The sequence below is a fragment of the Gracilinanus agilis genome, chromosome 1 (assembly GCF_016433145.1).
Source record: "Gracilinanus agilis isolate LMUSP501 chromosome 1, AgileGrace, whole genome shotgun sequence".
Taxonomy (NCBI): domain Eukaryota; kingdom Metazoa; phylum Chordata; class Mammalia; order Didelphimorphia; family Didelphidae; genus Gracilinanus; species Gracilinanus agilis.
The window spans coordinates 730,074,729-730,092,775 of record NC_058130.1 but is presented as its reverse complement, the minus strand read 5'-3'; the positions used below and the strand labels follow the sequence as shown (position 1 = coordinate 730,092,775).

Below are 18,047 nucleotides of genomic sequence, written 5' to 3'. Positions count from 1 at the left end.
CACTGGTAAGAACAATGGCAGAGGCTTCCTTTCTAATATCTAATATCACTGAAGCTGGCAAGGGACTTCCAAGGATATCGAATCCAGTCTATACCTAAGCAGTCTATACCTATTCCTTCTATAATATACAATATAGGTGATCATCCAAATGCTGCTTGGTGACCTTGAGAGATGGGGAGCTCACAAGCTCCCCATGTTCCTATTCTACTTTTGGACAGCTCTATTATGAGAGTTCTTCCATACACGGAGACTTTAAAGCTGCCTCTTTGCAGCTTCCCCACCAATGCACCTGGTTCTGCCCTCTGGGCCCAAGCTGGATGTGAAACACAGCACACCATGGAGACAAACGGAATATATTAATATTTACATAGGTGGGGCACGATGCTGGGGGACAGGGAAAAGAAAAATAAGATCAAACTGGTTCAGCAGGAGGGAGGGGACAGCAGGCTGGAAGCCACACAGCCCACCAACTAGCCCCTGGGGCTACAAAGGGTCTACATGGTCAAGAGGCTGAGGGGCAGCAGACATACCTGGTGGGGCAAAGTCTAGTCCTGAGGGGTGAATGGGCTGTGACTGCTGCCCCTGTCCAGCCACATAAAATCTGTCAGTAGAAGTGAAAACAGAAAAAGTGGGATGACTTGTTGATAGGCTTGAGGCAAACAGGAGCATGTGCCTAAGAAGGCAGAGGAAGAGTGGGAAGGAAGTCAGCAGCACTGAAAATCCAGAACAGCCTTGGCAACTGTGGGAATCCTGAGAAAATGGCAGGCTGGTACTGCCCATTGGCCTCTGAGAGGGGCCTGAAGGGCCAATTTGAGCCAAGACCTCAGTGCAGAGCTGACTCAACTCCCTGGGGAGGGGAAGGAGCAGAAACTAGATTCAAAATCCAATTGGGCTGCCAGACACTTATTCTCCTGCTGCCTCTTGGAGAGGTTCAGGCAGTTCTTTTAAGGTGCTGGGTTTTTGGACTCCAAAGGAGCCAGATATTTACTTTCTTTGCCCCAGTAGAGGTTTCTCCTAATTGGCTGTAGGGCCCTTTCTCCTTCACAGTACTAGGGGGCTCCATTCCCCACCTCTAAACCAAGCTGGTTTGCTTTTCAGGATTGCATGCCCACAAAGATTTCCCAGGGAGAAAAGGGGAACACGAAAGAGAATTCCACTTTATCCCATCCCCCAAAGATCCACTCAAGATGCCATGTGACCTGAGGACAGGTGGCTGTGTACCCAATGGATCAGGGGTGGGGGTGGGGTGGGGGGTGGGGACCAATGCTCAGCACAGACATTTTGCTTCCCATGGAAAAAGCAAATTGAGTCAGCTTGATATGGGCACAGGCATAGGCACACAGGTTTGAAGGTATGGGTGCCTACAAGAGGAATCCGGGGTGGGGGGAAGTATTGAATTAGAGCACCAATATGGTTCTGCCCTTCACCCAGGCTTGCTAACTATCAGCAATACCTTTACACGAAGCTAAGGTTCCTCTGAGATTTTTCCCTGTGAGGGAGATAGGGTGCTAGTCTGAGCTGGACATGCAAACCTGAGAACTAGGAATGCACAGTTAAGGCAGAACGTAGGTAGCAAGGTGAGTGCATGTGGAGGGCAGGAGGACATGGGGGACAGTGATGGGGGAAGGGAGAGGGCCTCCTCCAATGCACCTCTTATGCCTGGGTCACAAACAGCTCCTGTGGTCAGCAGGAAGATCCTAGTTGGGAGGGGACACTCTTGCCCATTGGAAAGTAAGCCCCCGATTTGCTGGAGTGTCAGGACATCCTGGGAAATGGCAAGGGAAGGGAGGGGATACAGAAATGAGGGCAAGGCTTCCTGCTGAGACATGAGGGGAGCTGGTCCCACTATCTTCCCTGGAGCCAGGGAGGGAGAGGACACAAACAAGTCTAAGGGCTTTCGAGCTGCAGAGTTCTTTATCTTGGGGAATACCCAAACCCCAGAGATGGCTTCAGAGCTGATTCAGCCAGATCCCCCCCGTCTGGAGGGAGAGGTCTGGCTTCAGGGTGAGGAGTCAAGGACCTCTTAAATGGCACGGATGAACGTGCCCCTCAGGGATGCCATGCCTGTACAGAGAGGAAAGGGGCCTCAGTGGTAGGCAGAGAAGGGCAGGGGCTCCCAACACTTGCCTTTATCCCTGAATAATTTTGGCCTTTTAAGAGGAGGGCCTAGGGGGACTGGGAAGTAGCTAGGATCCAAATACACTCTGACTTGCTCCATTTCCCAGATGAGCCTAACTAGTTAGTTAGGAAGATGTTCTCTGGCTGACAACCACGAAGGGCTAAATTTCAAGATCTGGACAGAGGAACTCCTCCCTCAATCCCTGCTGCCCAGGCCCAAGTCCTGAAGATGAATTTGCCCAAAGGATCTAAGAGGGACCGGGACTGGGACAAGGAGAGACAGGAGGGCACATTTCTCACTTCACAACTTTCGAATCTTCTCAGCCACAATGATGGGGTTCTCCTTGCGGATCTTCTCAGCGGCCTCAGCCTTGTAGTCAAAGGGGCAACTGTGCTTTTCTGAGTATCGGTGCATGGCGCAAAACAGATTTCCACAGCGGCAGTCAAAGCCTAGGCAGGGAAAAAGAGGACAGCCACCAATTGATTCAATCCAATTCAGATTAAATCTGAATGCAGGTCAAAGGTATGATCATAGAATTTAGAGGGGAAGGCACCTCAGATGCCATGAAACACAAATACCTCATAAGAGAAGAGGAAATTGAGATACAGAGAAAGGCATCTGACCAAGATCATACAAGTAAGGAGTAAGTATCACAGCCAGGATTCAAGCCCACACCCTCTAAGACTACTAGGCGGCTTGGGTGGATAGTGTTATACCTGGAGTTAGGAAGAACTGAAATCAAATCCATCCTCTGACACTTACTAGCTGTGGAACCCCAGGAAAGGCATTTAATCTGCCTTTTTCAGTTTCCCCAACTGTGAAATTGAGATAATAATAGCACCTCCCTCCCAGGATTGTTGTGAGGTTGAGATAATATTTGTAAAGCACTTTGCAAAACTTAAAGTACAGCATAAATATCAGTTATTATTGCAATAATCAGGTTTGGGTAGCCAGTAACAGAAATGCACTCTCTTTTGTGGTCCCCTTTATGGTCCAATGGACATGGACTCCAAACATAAACTGGGACCACAGTTACCAGTGAAGTCAGCCTTGAAGCTACAGCACCACAGATCACAAGGGGACCTTTACTTGGATTGTGCCTGTGCTGTGTTAGAGCATTTGACCTATCCCATAAATATAGGGACTAAGATCAGGTGGCAGGTTCATGCCAAGAATGAGAAGAGATATCTCTGACCAAGCCTAATGTAATGGGATCCCTATCAGACAATGAACCCTTCTATCCAGCTTCTCAAGCTCTGTCTGCTAAAAATTCCCCCAAATTTCAAGAATGGGAATGTACTAGACAATTCCTAATGACAAAGTGACAAAATGAATTCGATTCAAGGAAGACTTCGTGCCTCTGATGGGCCCTTTGGGAGATGGGAGTGACCTCTACCCTTGTAGAGCCTGGCCTGGCTGGGCAGGTGTTTAGACGAAGTCCTTTCATCCCACTCACAGTCAGCCCTTCTTCCCCAACATTCCTGTGGAACCCCAGGGACCCCTTTCTTCAAGCAAGGGAAAAACAGGGAACATCATGTAGGCAGATGCCTGCCAGCACAACTGCCTGAAGAGTACGCTTATCACCTCTAAACCTCCTCCCAGGCCGAGAGACAGTGCCACCATTGAGTCCAACACTGTGGGCATAGCAACAACTTCTGTTCCTACTGACGTTCAGGTTTGTCACAGAAGTAGCAAAGGATTCGGAGCTGGAAAGAACCCATTCTTCCCAATAACCTTGTATAATAGCTAGTGGAGGAAGAATTATTAGATTAAATTTGTAGGTGATGATCTCGAGCCCTGAAGAAGACACAAAGATAAAAAATGACTCCTCCTCTGTCCTCGAAGAACTAGCCATCCAATGGAGGAGGAGAGGAAAGGGGAAGAGGGAAGGAGAGGGGAATGGACTTGCCCAAATAGTGGCAACATCAGGTCTAGAAACTAGGGGTCTTGACTACACTGCCCTACTGTGCTGCCTCTCAACGTAGAAGTAGATGGTAATGGTCAATGGCACAGACTGTCTACCTTTTAATTTATGGATAAGAAGAGACCCCAAAAAGTTAACTGATTTGCTCAAGATCTCATATGGAGGGGATGAGGGAGGGAGAGGCTGCCAAGCAAACAATGGATAGCTGTGGTCTTGCTTCCTGCTCTGGGGAACTTCCACCCTACTCCTCAGCCCTACCAGATGTATTAGAATAATTGCAGGTCACATTTCTAGAATGTTTGACTTTTGTAAGATACTTTTTTCACAGCAATGCTTAGATATAAACAGCACAAATATTATGATATTTATTGTACAGATGCGTAAACTGAGGCACAGAAATGGTAAGTAATTTGCCTAAGATCATATATTTTGAGATAGAGGCAAAATTTGAGCCAGGACAGGTCCAGCCTTCTTTCTTTTATATCAAGCCATCTCCCTCTGACTTTCTACTCCTCCTCCTCCTCCTCCTCCTTATAATAATAATAATAATAATAATAATAATAATAATAATAATAATAGTAACTCAATCCTACAGTAATATACATTACAAAGCATTTTCCTCACAACAGCCCTGTGAGGAAGATAGGCCAAATTTAATTTCAATCTTGTAGAGAGGCTGTGACTTGCCCACAGTCACAAAAATGACAAGTGATAGAGCTGAGATTGCCAGTTCCTCCTGGCCCACAAGTGCCTTAGCTACACTTAAGTGGGGCCAGTCAGTAGAAGGTGGGGTTTGGACCTTGTGGGTGCTTTGTTTTACCTTTTTTCTTAGTTTGGGAAGGGGAAAGTAGGGGGCTACCCTAAGTATAGCTCATGCAAGATCTTACTTAGCATGCTCAACATAGAACATGGGTGAAAGCTCACAAAATCTAAATTCCATTTCTACATGCTGAAAACAAGAAAGAAAACCCCAGGCCAAAAGTAGGTTACTGAGAAGGTGCTTGTGGGTGATTTTAGGAAGCAACTGACAGGAGTCCCTGGTGGAGTGCAGGGGTTCCTAAAATAGAACTACACCTCGGTCTCCTAGGAGCGCTAAGTACTCAGCAGTGATGAGCTCACTGGCTCTTCCTGGGGGTGGGGAGCTGCCTGCTGGAGGAGGAGAATAGGACACAGCTGAAGTCTGGACAATGGATACTACATGCTTCAGGATTCCCAGCAAGCAGAAGTGGGAAGGAGCTTGGATCAGCACCCAGGCCTTTACATGTCCCCAAACAAGCTCATTATCTTGCTCCCAAGCCTACTGCTCCCGATTTCCTTCTACCTGTGTGGTGTCACTATTTACCCAGCCTGTAACTCTATGTTTTTAATTCTTTTCCTCATCTCTGTCTCTCTCCTTGGTTTGCTTAAACTAAAATCCCAAGAAGTCTTTCCTAGTCCCATGAATGCTAACACCTTCCCTCTATGGATTATCTCTGATTTAACCCATCTATGGCCCATGTGACATAACTGTTTATGTGTGTTCTCTCATTAAATGGCAGGCTCCTTGAGAACAGGGCCTGGCTTGCAATTTTCTTTATGTCCCCAGTGTCCCCAAATGGCCTAATCAATGCTTGCTGCCTGAGTGACTAGCCCCAATGTCTCAAGCCTTGGAGTTCCCTTTGACTCAGCACTCTACCTTCTCTAATAGCTTCATTCCTAGTCTTCCCTCTTCAAATGGATGAGGACCCACTCCTGTCCTTCATATGCTACTGCCACAATTTGTTTTCTTGGGCATGTGTCTGATTATGTTGCTCCCCAGAATGTTTAGAGGCCCCACTGATCAAGTACATTTTCAGCTCCTCTACCTGGCATTTCCTTTCTCAGATTTCTCTCTTATTACTTTCCTCCCTGTGCCTGGAAAGCCATCCTTTTCCATCTTCACCTGGAATATTTCAGTTCATTTTTTGAAGCCTCACTCAGACACTGGGCCCTCCAGCCTTCTGCTGGAGCTCCCTCTCTGCCAAAAGCAAAGCAGCTGATGATTTCTTGACTTGCCTTAATAATCATTTCATCTTTTAAAAGGTTGAGAAACCAAGAAGGGGAAATGCTATTTTAGCTCTGATTGTCACCTCCAAGAAGAAACTGGAGTGAAAATGAGGGGAATCTTGGAGGGTAATGATCACTCTAAGAAGAGAGCAAAGACAGGAATCTTTCAGATTTCTGCCCTAGACTGTGGGCACAGGTCATTTGGAGGGCTTGGAGAAGAGACACACAGGATGGGTGGGAAGTGTTACTAACAGGAAAGAGACACAGTTCCAGTGAAGTGGAAAAAGGAGGGCTATCTAAAAAGGCTGGTGCAAATGCACAGGCCAACTGTGAGACTGAATGAAGATGGTGGAAGGAATTAGGAGCAGAGAATGAAAGAGGAAGGGATGCCAAAGCACTGGGCCTGCACAAGGTCACAGGAGATAAAGCTCAAGAGAAAAGAATGGTGGGGAAATCTAAAGAAAACTTAAAAAGGGTTTTTTCTCTGTATTGGGAAGAGAGGGGGAATAAAGAAGGGGGAGGACCAATTCTCAGGGCAGAAGGGACAATGAAAAGGAACAAAAGAGAAGAAGGCAGAACAAACCAAGGAGAATGGTTTTTGGCTTGGGAAGGACTAAAACTGGCTTATAGAGAAGTAAGACTAAGAGACCTCCAAAACATGATTCTGAAAACCCTGTCAATGATCTTGGAAAGATCTTGAAGAATAGGAGAAGGGCAAATTCTGAATCCAAATTTTCAAAAAAGGGAATAGAGGAGCCTGCAAATTCTAGATTAGTAAATCTGAATTTAATTCCTGGAAAAATTCTAGAATATGCTAAAGTAAATATATAAAAGAGAAGCAAAGATCACAAAAGTTCTCTTGATAAAAAAGTTTTATCAGAAACACATCTTACCATGTTAACTTCATTTTCCTTTGCTGAAAAGGTTTCTAGACTATAAATCTGCCTCTATTTGGCAAGATTTTGACCTAGATTTTGGCAAAGCATTTCAAAGTTTTTTACATTCTTCTTGTAGGAAAAATGGAGGGATATGGGTTAGACTAAAGTACAGCTGGGAGGTTTAGGAACTGGTAGAAAATGCATATCCAAAGAGTAGCCATTGATGGTTTTGTGTCATCTTTGAAGATCTCTTGAGGAGTGCCCCAGGAATCTACACCTGGCTCTGGAGTATATAACACTTTTATTCACATTTTGGGCAAAAGGAATAGAGGGTATGCTTATTAAATTTGAAGATGACATAAATTTAGGAGGGGCTAGATAACATGATGGATGATAGTCAAGATCCAAAAATAGAATCTAATAAGAGAAAATAAGGATATCTAGAAAATCTTAAACTGAGCTTAAAAAAAAAATAAACTTTTTAAGCATAAGTTGGAGGGTAATAATTACTGGTGTTCTGGAGATGCCCAGGTTGGGATCCTTCCTATGTAGACTATGGTAGGTACTAGGGATCTGGAGGCACCCACATGGAGTCTTCAGACACTGGCCATCTTTTCCAAAAAAGACCCACAAATACAGAGATGAATCAATCAGTCCTTGAAGTTCTTGAAGTTTCAGGTGTGTTTGTAGTTTCTTATAGAAACCTCTAAAATTCCTTCCAAGGACCAAGAATCTATGGTAAATCACTGTTCCAAAGCAAAGCACTGCTTCAGACCAAAGAGGCCTACTCAAAGCCTTCACTGAGGCTTCAGCTAGGCAGCTGCTTTTCTCTGAGCTCATGTATTTACTTCTATCCCCAGAAGGCCAGTCTCCTAGAACACTGTCAGAAGCCACCCCTCCTTAAATAGCATAGCTCTTTTAGCCCTAAGGCAGAGAGGCTGAGGAGGCCTCATGGCATCTATCCTCTTATTGAGCCACAGTAGGGACTGCTTCTACCTGTGCTTGTTTCTCCCTCCTACCCTAGCTGTATTTCCTTCCGTCCACGATAAGTTTAAAAAACTAACACTGTGAAGCATGGAGTACTAACTAAAAAGAGTATTGGATTTGAATCCTGCCCCTGCCCCTCACTTGCTATATAATCTTGGACAATTCCTTTTCCCTCTCTGGGCCTCAGGTTCCCTTAGTCATAAAGTGAGGGGGTTGTTCCAGATGATCTTTAAGGTCCCTCCCAGACCTAAAGCTCAGACCTTACTCTTTCTGTCATTCTGTGCCTGCCTCTCCTAGAGCCAAGGTCAGAGGTCTACACAGACTCCTGCAGGGACTCTGCCCAGGGCCTTCTTCTCATACCTGTCAGACCCACTTTTTTCCGACAAGCAAAGCAGCGGTTCTTTTTCGGTTTGGATTTTTCAGACGACTTCTCTTCCTCAGAGGAGCTCTGAGATGTCTCGAGCAAAGACCCTGGAGGAAAAAAGACATACATAGAGTGAAGCCAAGCAAGAGTACTGCTTCCTAAGAAGCACCCAGAGCCTGGGTTTGCCAGGGGGTGGTCCTGCTCACCAAGTTGCCCTTCCAAGTAGATGTGGGCTCATTTCAAGGATGTGACTATTAGCCATGATAAGTCATGTATGATTCCTCTCAGTAACTGGCCTCTATCACTGAGGCCTAGGCTTGGGAATCTCTCAGGGGGGCACCAATCTTCATTCTTTAGGAGTGAATTTGATTTTAGAAAGAATCTAACTCCCAGACAGGGGAGTTCTTAACCTTTTCCATATCATGGACCCCTTGGTAGTCTGATGAAGTCAGTTACTGCTATGGTTTGTTGTCTTCATTCATATTTGAGATATACCTGTAAAGTAATAGCACCAATATGTTTCCTCCCCTAAAGACTGTCCTCAATACTTCAGCATGACCTGGAAATGACTTTGTGCTGTCAGTGGTAGTGCCAGACAAGTACAGACTCCACCAGGCACTATCAAAATGTAAGTGCTTTGAGTATGAGCCTGGTAACGACTTATTCCAATCAATTCAATCTAATGAGCATCTATTAAGTGCCTACTATGTGCAAGGCACTAAGGATACAAAGACAAAACACAAACGGTTCTGTTCTGAAGAAGCTTAAGATAAAAATGTATTGATCTGAAGACCAGACTAACCAAATTCAGGGTGATTCATCAACAAAATTTAGACGAGGGGGGGGATGGTTAAAGAAAACGGGGGGGGGGACCACAAAAATTAATGAAAACCATTTATTAAAGTGTTGGGTGGATTATGATAATTGGATCATAGCTTCTGACCACTGAAGCTATCTAGTTCAACCTCATTTTATATGTGAAGAAACCAAGACCCAGAGAGGGTTAATAACTTGCCCATAGTCCTACAGGTAATAAGAGATAAACCCAGAATTTGAACCTTTGTCCTCTAACTAAATCTAGCATTCTTCTTATTGTATCACACAGTCATCATATCTCAGTGAGAAAGGAGACCTCTGATGAAAATCATGGATCCTTAAAAGTACTGAAAGTTAAGTCCTAATTTTCCTACATAGTTCATAAATGGCTCACAGACCCATCTAGAAAACAATATATATTTATTATTTATAAATGGGACTGTCTGGAGACAACACGCCCACTTTGGTTATCTAATCCAGCTAAATGTTGGGATTTCAAATTGGGTAGGAGTAGTGAGTGGTATCACAGTGGGGTCACAGGAGAGATGTCTGAGGACCTTGGGGAGTCTCTAATGCCAGCTCTGCTTTGTCTCTGAACTCCAAGTCCAATGCTCTTTTCACTATTCCATTTCACTATTCCATACTTCCTTGGGTTTCACTAGAAGGAAATGAATTGCCACCCAACTACCTTGAAGTTGGGCAATTAAGGCTTGGATCAGATTATTTGCTAACTGGGATCAGCTCTTGCAAACACAAGATTCAATTCTGGAAAAGCTGTGCTGAATGTGCAGCAACACAGACAGCATACACAGACCCCCTATTCTTACTAGCTGCATCAAAAGTTATTTCATAATCAACAATCACCTCCAAAATTCTGACTGACTGTTCTGGGAATGTGACACATTTTTATATACAAAATAGACTCATCTAGACTGTAGAACCTCCTTTGGAAGAGCCTAGAAGGTCATGCATCTGTCCAGCCCCACTGAAAGAGAAAAAAATAAATCCCTTCACAACATCTCTGACATGAACACTCAGTCTTACTGCACCTCAAATCCTTAAGTAGCTGCTCTGAGCAGGGTAGCTCAAGGGGCTAGGGAGACAGAGATGAAAACAAATAGTCACCAATCATGAGGCTTCCATTCTACTACCCTGTACTTGATAAGCTCTAATGATGGCTAATTCATTATCTTTTAAGGCAGAAATCAGGCAAACTTTTTTCTGACTCTGTGCTTTAAAGACGAATCTGAATATTGCATGGTATTTTATTTTGTTCTGGAAATTTTGCAAAGGCCTTTGGCTAACAGCACAAAGTCCCATAGAGTTATCACAAAATGTATGAACTGGCAGCAGTTGGTGGCCAACCTGGAGCCAAAAGGAATTCTCATAATTGCCTATACCTGACATTCAGTCTCTGACTAGAGTTCTAACAAAGGAAAGCCAAGTTATGTAGCTATGTAGGTAGCACAGTAAAAAGAGCACCAAACTTAAGAGTTGGGAGGACCTGGCTCAATTCTGACCTCAGATACTTCCTAGCTCTGTGACCCTCAGCAAATCATTTAATTCTGTTTGCCCCACCCTTGTCCTTCTGTTTTACAGTTGTTACTACACAGAAGGTTTAAAACAAAATGGAAAACCACCCTGTCTTGAGGCAGTGCATTCCATTTTGAAACAGTAATAATTGTTAGATGGTTTTTGCTGACATCAAGCCTGAATTACCATTTTTTTGCAACTTTGACCCTCCAGAGTCAAATAATACAGGTCTAATGCCTCTTGTGAACAACATGAGTCCTTCAAATATCTGAAGACTTCTATCAAGCAGTAGTCATTTCTCCAATATGCTCCTAATATGGGCCAGATACTGGAAGGAGGGTGCATGATATAATGGAAAAAGACATGAGTTGGGAATCTGAGAGCCCTGGGTCCTGGCTTTGCCATTTGCCATGAACTTGAAGTGTAACTCTCAGCAAATTACTTATCCTGAGTCACAGTTTCTCTGTTCTCCCATCTGTAAGATGAGGTTCAGTAGAAATTATACTAGAAGGCATCAGGTGGTCCAGTTTCTAGTTCCATCTTACTAGCAGAATGACCCAGGACATGTCACATTTCTTTTTACGGCCTAAAATTTCCCAATGCTAAAGTAAGTAAGTTGGACTGGATGATTTCCAAGTTCTACACTCCTATGACTCCATGTTTTGGAAGTCTGCCAATCCCTTGGGTATTACAAGACCTCAAATGATCTCTCTGGACTTTAGTCCTTCTGGGTCTGTCCATTACCTGATGAGGGAGTCGTAGAGATGGCTTCGTCTGACTGGACATAACTGACTGTCTTGCTTTGGCTATCTTCCTTGGATATGCTCATAGCTGTCATCTGGTGGGTTACAGGAGTCTGAGAGCTCGATCTGGGGGCCCATCAAGATATTACATATCAGAAAGCAGATAAGGGAGACAAGCAGCAAATTGATCTTGCAGAATCATGGAATGTGATAGAGAACAGTGATGCCTCATCACTGGGAAAGGCAGCGGTTAGGACACCCAGGAACACTGTGCTCACCTGGCCAAGACATCATCAGGTGTAGGGTCCGCCTCTTCTGCATATGCTACAGGGAAGGTCTCCAGGGCAGCAGGACTGGGGCTGCTGGCTACTGTGGATAAAAACACAATCAGGTCCTGGAGGGTCAGGTCAGTTTCCAGGTTGGGCCCAGATCCCATACTTTTCAGTCCTGAGGAACCTGAAGATAGAAGGCAGGTAACTGGCCCCACTCTATGTACTTAGTACTGTAATGGACACTGCAGGGGCTAGAAGAATATTGGATTTGATCTCTGCCCTCTTAAGAGCTACCAGTCAAATTGGAGAAATGGTCTTATCTTAAAATACATGCAACACTTAGAGAACAATGACTTGTAGGGCACAGATGATAAGGGAGCTGCTAGTCAAAAACAGTGAAAGCTGGAATGGTCAGGAGAATAATCATAGAAAACTTGATTCAACAAACTTCTTCCTCTGGACCTCAGTTTCTTTTGCTGTAAAATAAAGGGACTAGATTGGATGATCTCTAAAATCCTGGCAGGGATAGCAGGGATGGCAAAGGCCTTGGGATCTTGTTGAGTCCTCTATGACATATAGCATCCCTGGAGACTCAGTCAGGGCCAGCTATGTACCCCCTTAATCAGCCAGAAGCCCTCTAAGGTTGAGCAGGCAAGGGATACACACTAAGCTCATATTATTCTCTCCTCTAGTCAAAAAAACAAAACAAAACAAATCAAGCCAGAGGACTACATTAGCCCTGCCTTTAACTGCCTTGCCATTAGGGAAAGTATGGGGTGGCAATGAAGGTCCCAGAAGGTGTGAATGAGATGCCAACAAGGTATTTCTGAAAGAGCAATGGATTGGGAGTAGACACCTGCCCCCTCTACCTGTCCCTGAGTATCAGTTTCTTCATCTGAAATAACACTGGGTCTATACCCTTCTTCATGCCTCCCTCCCATCAAATTATGCTTTTCATTTTACATATTTATATGTGTACATGTTGTTTCCTCCAAGAGAACATAAGCACTTTGAGGGCAGGAACTTTCTTTTTTGTCTATATCCCAAGTGTCTGGCATGTAGTAGATCTTTAATAAATGCCTATTTGTTGCTCAGAAGGAGAAGAGAGGATCAGGACAAAACTTTAACAAGATGATTCTGGTGCTATGTGAAGGAGGAATGAAAAAAAAGGAAATGGAAGCTGGAATACAGGCTAGGAGATTATTGTTAATAGGTCAGCCATCGGGGCCTTGTCCTTTTATATATTCTACACCTCCTCTCTCTCTCCCAACAATATTCACAGTAAAGGTCAGTGGCAATCTAGTTCTGCCTCTCGATGTCCCCAAATTCTATGCTCTCCTCAATAATCACCACTGGCTAATTGACTGCTACCTGGGAGATACCTTGGGGGAGGGGGAGATAGGCAATCTCAAGTCCTGATGGGGAAAGACAGCCAAAAAAAAAAAAAAAGTCATGCAATAGTAACTAAAGAATTATATCATTCAGTGAAGACAAGTCAAAATTCCACTGAAAGGTGAGAATCTTGATGAAGGGACTAGAGGAGTGTCAACAGGGTCAGCTGACTCTCCATGGTCAATGCCCACAATGGTAATGCCAAGGGGAGTTGGAGAATAATCAAACAAAACAAGCCTTAAGTACCTCCTAAGACTAAAGTGAAAATACAGACAGATATCTGAAAAAACATCAGATGTATCTTGGCAGTGGGCTTTTGTCCCACAATATTAGAGGTATTATTATTTTGTATTATAAATGTATTAACATTTAGAGATAGAAGGGACTTTGAATCTTCACCCTTCATTTTACAATCCAACTCCTTCATTTCCCCCTTTTACAAGGGAAAAAACTGAGGTCTGGAAAGGGTATGAATCTGCCGAAGGACCCAAAGGTGGTCAGGGCCAAAGCCATGAGCTTCCTGCTATGTTGCATTATTGCCTTCTCTCTAAGGACCTGCTCTGACCTTTCAAGGTTCTATGAACATGCCTTGTCCCCACCAAGGCAGGTGGAAAAGATGTTCCTACCAGCTATGCTATGGTTGAGGTCAAAGTTCATTTGATTTAAAGTTAGCAGATTCTTTAGCCATCTTCTTGCCTAACTTCCTCATTTGATAAATAAGTATAACCCACATTTCCTGATTCCAAGACACTCTTTCCACTCCCTTGCTGCTGCCTGGCATTCTCAATGACCAGCTGGGACTTGGTACACATTTCTCCAAAGAAACAATGGGAAACCCTATCCTCTGTTAGCATTCTAGGTTAAGAAGGCTTCTGTAGGCCAGCTGGCAGACTTGACTACCACCTGCAATTGTTTCTACAAAAAGATGTTTCAAGTTTCCTCCATTGCTGGGGCAAGAGGTGATTTTCAGACCAACTAGAATTTTTGCTGCTCCTTGTACTGCCAAAACTGAAGCCCATTTCATGCCACACCATTGCCACTACTGCTGTCCCAGCTACTGTGGAAAACCAGTGATCTTTAAGGTCTATAAAGCACTTTCCTCACAACAACCTTGTGAAGGATATGGGAAAAGTATCATTTCCATTTTACAGATAAGGAAACTGAGTCTCACAAAAGGTTAAGTGGCATGCCCAGGGGCTTCTCTGGAGGAACCTGGGGATTCAGAAATATTAAGTGTCTGAGTTAGGATTAGAACCCAGATGTTCTGATTCCCAGGCCTCCCCTCCACTGGCCCAAATGACCAAACTGCTCTTCATCTTGTAACCATACCTCACATTTACACAGCCTTTTAACATTTACAAACCACTTTTTCTGTCACAAGAACCCCTAAAGGTTGACAAGTTTGATAAGTATGGTCATTGTGACATCCCCACTTTCACTATTTTCAAACCCTCTCCTAGTTCTGAGTTGGTTTACAAAACAGCAACAAACCACCACCCCACGCCACCCCCGCTATCTTCTGCCAAATAGACAGATATTACTGGGGCTCGGGAGTGTGCCATTCTGATTGAACATCTATTTGTTTTCCACATCCTTCAAAAGCCCAAACTGTGTTAGAGGAGGGCAGCAGGACCCAGCATCGGAATGGCAGAGTGTGCCAGGCTCTACCAGCCCCAATAGTCACTGTCTCTATATTACTGAAAAGCAAGACTCACAATCACCCTGTGTTATATCTTGTACCCTCTAACAGCATACTGCTCTCTAAACCAACTCAGTACAGATTTGATCCTCCAAACCAAGGCTCTGCCCAAACTTCAATCACTATTCTGTCTATATTCCACACCCAGGGGCCCAGATCTCCTTGACTATCCTAATGCTCTGTTAGTGCCCAGGGAGTAATTATCAGAGAATCAGAGGCAGCTGCTAACATCTCTAGCCTTCCAACTTGGGATCTCTAGAGTCCAACAATCATCTGCATCTCACAGATGAGGGCCCCAGAGGCCTTTCCCAGGGTCCCCCAGTTGGATGGAAGCTAGGACTTCTGGGCCTTTGGGCCCCAAACCCAAGATCTTTTTAAATAGGCCACAGCCCTACTCTAGGAAGTTGTAGCAATTGGAAGTACTCCATGGCAGGTGTGGCAAAGGACAGGGAGAAGATGATGGAATGAGGCCCCTCTCAAGACAAGGCACTGGGCAGGACTTGGATTCTTCTTCCATAGGAGATCACCACACACAACACCCATTTGTCTCCTCATTTAGGCAACTCATTTCATCTTCTAAAGCCTCAAGTGTTCTCATATGTAAAGGGGGGGGGTGGGGGGTGGCGGAACTGACACTGACACACTTCTGTGTGTACTGAGAGAATTGTGCTTTGTAACCCTGCAAGTGCTGGAGAAATGAGTAACAGTGCTAAGATCCCTAATGAGGGGAAAGGAAGGTGCCTTGGTGATAGGAGATATCCCAGCACACACAACCTGGAGACAATACCCCATCATTTGGCTTCAACTTGAAGCCCTGCAGGGCTGCGGATCCCTCCCCCAATGGCCCGCCAGGATAGCTCTCATTATTAAAGTTTTCCTTACATTGAGCCAAAATCTGCCTCTGCAATGCCCCCTGACTCCTAGGTCTGTCCTCTAGAGCTAAAAAGAATAATTCTAATCTTTCTTTTAAGAGGCAGCTTAACACAGTGGCCAGTGATCAGGTGAGACCTGTTTTAAAATTCCTCTGACACTGACAGCTGGATGACCTCAGACAAGTCACTGAATTCTTCTAAGCTACACATGCCCAGCTCCTTCTATTGGTCTTATGGCTCTCCAGGCCTTTTCTTATCCCATCCCCCTTCTCTGATCATGTTACCATCAACCTTCTACATTGTGGTCCCCAGATCTGAACACAGCACTCCAAATGTGGAGGGCAGAGGGTAGCATAAGCATCACCTTCCTCCCTCCCTCCCTCCCTCTGGATACTGTCTCTCAACAAAGTCCAAGATGCTTCAACACATCTCAACGGACCCATGATCTCATCAAAGTAGATGTCCCCTCTTCTAATGGCACAGCTCACAAAGAACCCTTCCATCCCTTCTCAATGTCTGTATCTTCCCAAGAATCCTCTGGCATTCTGCAAATACCCACTTTCTATCTGTTCCCTAACTATCCTCGCTTTCTAACTGGCTCACCTCAGATATCTTCCATACTGCCTCTTATGCACTGGTTCCTATTGGGGACCAGCTGTGGTCTACTTAATTTTTGTTTAAACCTTACCTTTAGAATTAATATTAAATATCAGTTCCAAGTCAGAAGAGAGACAAGGGCTGGGCAATTGGAGTTAAGTGACTTGTCCAGGATCACACAACTAGGAAGTGTCTGGGGTGAATTTGAATCTAGAATCTCCTGTTGTTAGGCCTGGGGCTCTATCCATTGAGTCACATCACTACCCTAGTCTACCTACTCTTAATCTGCTGTGTCTCTCTTTTCCCCTTGGGCCACCTGCAAGAGTTATTGAGAGTTTGTGGTACTTTCCCATGATGCACAGTTATTATTATCAGGAAAAGTGTTATTAAGAAAATGGATTTCTGTGCCAGGAAATGACTTAGCTGCCACATCACATTGGCTTCTTCTGAAAGAGTAGTCCACTAGGACCCCCTGATCCTTTCCAGACATTTAGGAACATCTACCTGACTTTTCTGATCCATCTAATTTTGGCAGCCCTACTTATTACCTATCATCAGGAATGTGTAAGGAAAGTGATGTGCCTACCCTCCCTCCCTAGGACTCCTTACCTGGGGGGCTTATTCGCCCACTATTCTGCTGCCGCTGGAGGAAGTCCTTGTAGCAGACAGAGCACATGCCGTTGGTTCGAGGGTTTCCATAGAAGCCACAGCCTGTGGTGCACAGCAGGGGCACCTGCGTCTGGTTGGTCTCCTGGGCCATGGCTGGGCTGAGCTCAGCTCCTGGCATCAGACAACAAGGCAGGTTGAGTCCTTTCACTGAGATGGAGGAGTCCAAAAGAAGAATAGCTTGCATTTTGAAAACTCTTTAAAGTTTAAAATTTTTTTTTAATTTTCTTTTTTATTATGAGCTTAATCAACAAACACGAAGTTTTATATACAAATAATAAAAAGGGGAGGTTCTAAGGACACCGAACTTGTTACATAATTTTTAAAGTATAGATTATTTTACAAAGTTTTTCCTCATGATAGTCCTGAGAAATAGGTAAGGCAAGTATTACTACCCCCATTTTATAGATGAGGAAAATGGAAGACAGAAGGGTGATCTCCAGTAGTCACAGAGCTTACTAAGCTTGGCACTGGGACTAAAATCCAAATCTTTCTAAGTAGAATTTCTTGGACTATACCATGCAGTCTACAGAGGCAACCCTGCTGGCAGGAGAAGGAGGAGGTGTGTTTCACCATCAGTTCTCCAAGGATCAAGAATGGCCATTGGGTTGATTTGTCTGCTGGTGCCTATATAGTTTCCCTTTACACTGCTGTGGTCACTGTACCAATGTTTCCTCTCTCTTTTTAAAAATCTGTACTTTCTGTCTTGGAAACAACTCTAAGATAGAAGGATAAGGGCTAGACAACTGGAGTTAGGTGATTCACCCTGGGTCATACAGCTAGAAAATGTATAAAGCTACATTTGAACCCAGGTCCTCTAGATTTCAGGCCTGGCTCTCTATCTACTCTGCCACCTAACTGCCCCTGCCAACTATTCTCTTAACTCTGATCCCTCTAGTCAGCATCAGCTCCCCTTCCACCCTTGCCTCACTTTACAATCAATGAAGGTAGCTAAGGTTGGAGAAAGGAAGTGACTTGTCCAAAGTCACACAGGCAGTAAGCAGCAGAGCTGGGATTCCAGTTGAGGGATTATGACTCCAAACCAGTGCTGTTTGCACCATGTCTTTTTTTAAGCTTCTTCAGAGCTGACAGTTCAGTCTCTCCCACTGAAACCTGAGCACAGACTGCTTGGCAATATATATATATATATATATATATAT

General features: G+C 44.4%; 1 protein-coding gene across 2 annotated transcripts; it reads right to left on the bottom strand.

Moving 5' to 3' along the window:
- Window positions 1-337: 337 nt before the first annotated feature.
- LOC123243942 (AN1-type zinc finger protein 5-like) lies at window positions 338-17,277 on the bottom strand. Of its 2 annotated transcripts, none has more exons than XM_044672129.1 (6): window positions 16,831-17,277; window positions 11,668-11,758; window positions 11,391-11,515; window positions 8,294-8,404; window positions 2,419-2,568; window positions 338-2,064 (listed from the first exon to the last, which is right to left on the bottom strand). In XM_044672129.1, the coding sequence occupies exons 1-5, from the start codon at window positions 17,072-17,074 to the stop codon at window positions 2,420-2,422; spliced, it is 720 nt and encodes a 239-aa protein (XP_044528064.1). In that variant the 5' UTR covers window positions 17,075-17,277; the 3' UTR covers window positions 338-2,064; window position 2,419. The 2 variants fall into 2 exon arrangements, with proteins under 2 accessions (XP_044528064.1, XP_044528073.1); XM_044672138.1 differs by having other exon boundaries at window positions 11,668-11,755.
- Between the last annotated feature and the right edge of the window lie 770 nt (window positions 17,278-18,047).

What these genes read in the sequence shown, in the direction of transcription:
- LOC123243942 (XM_044672129.1), bottom strand. Translation starts at nt 17,074, where the DNA reads ATGCAAGCTATTCTTCTTTTGGACTCCTCCATCTCAGTGAAAGGACTC. An exon ending in TGGGCGAATAAGCCCCCCAG is followed by an intron (nt 11,759 to 16,830) that starts GTAAGGAGTCCT and finishes TTTTATCCACAG; the next exon opens with TAGCCAGCAGCCCCAGTCCT. An exon ending in CTCTACGACTCCCTCATCAG is followed by an intron (nt 8,405 to 11,390) that starts GTAATGGACAGA and finishes TTTTTCCTCCAG; the next exon opens with GGTCTTTGCTCGAGACATCT.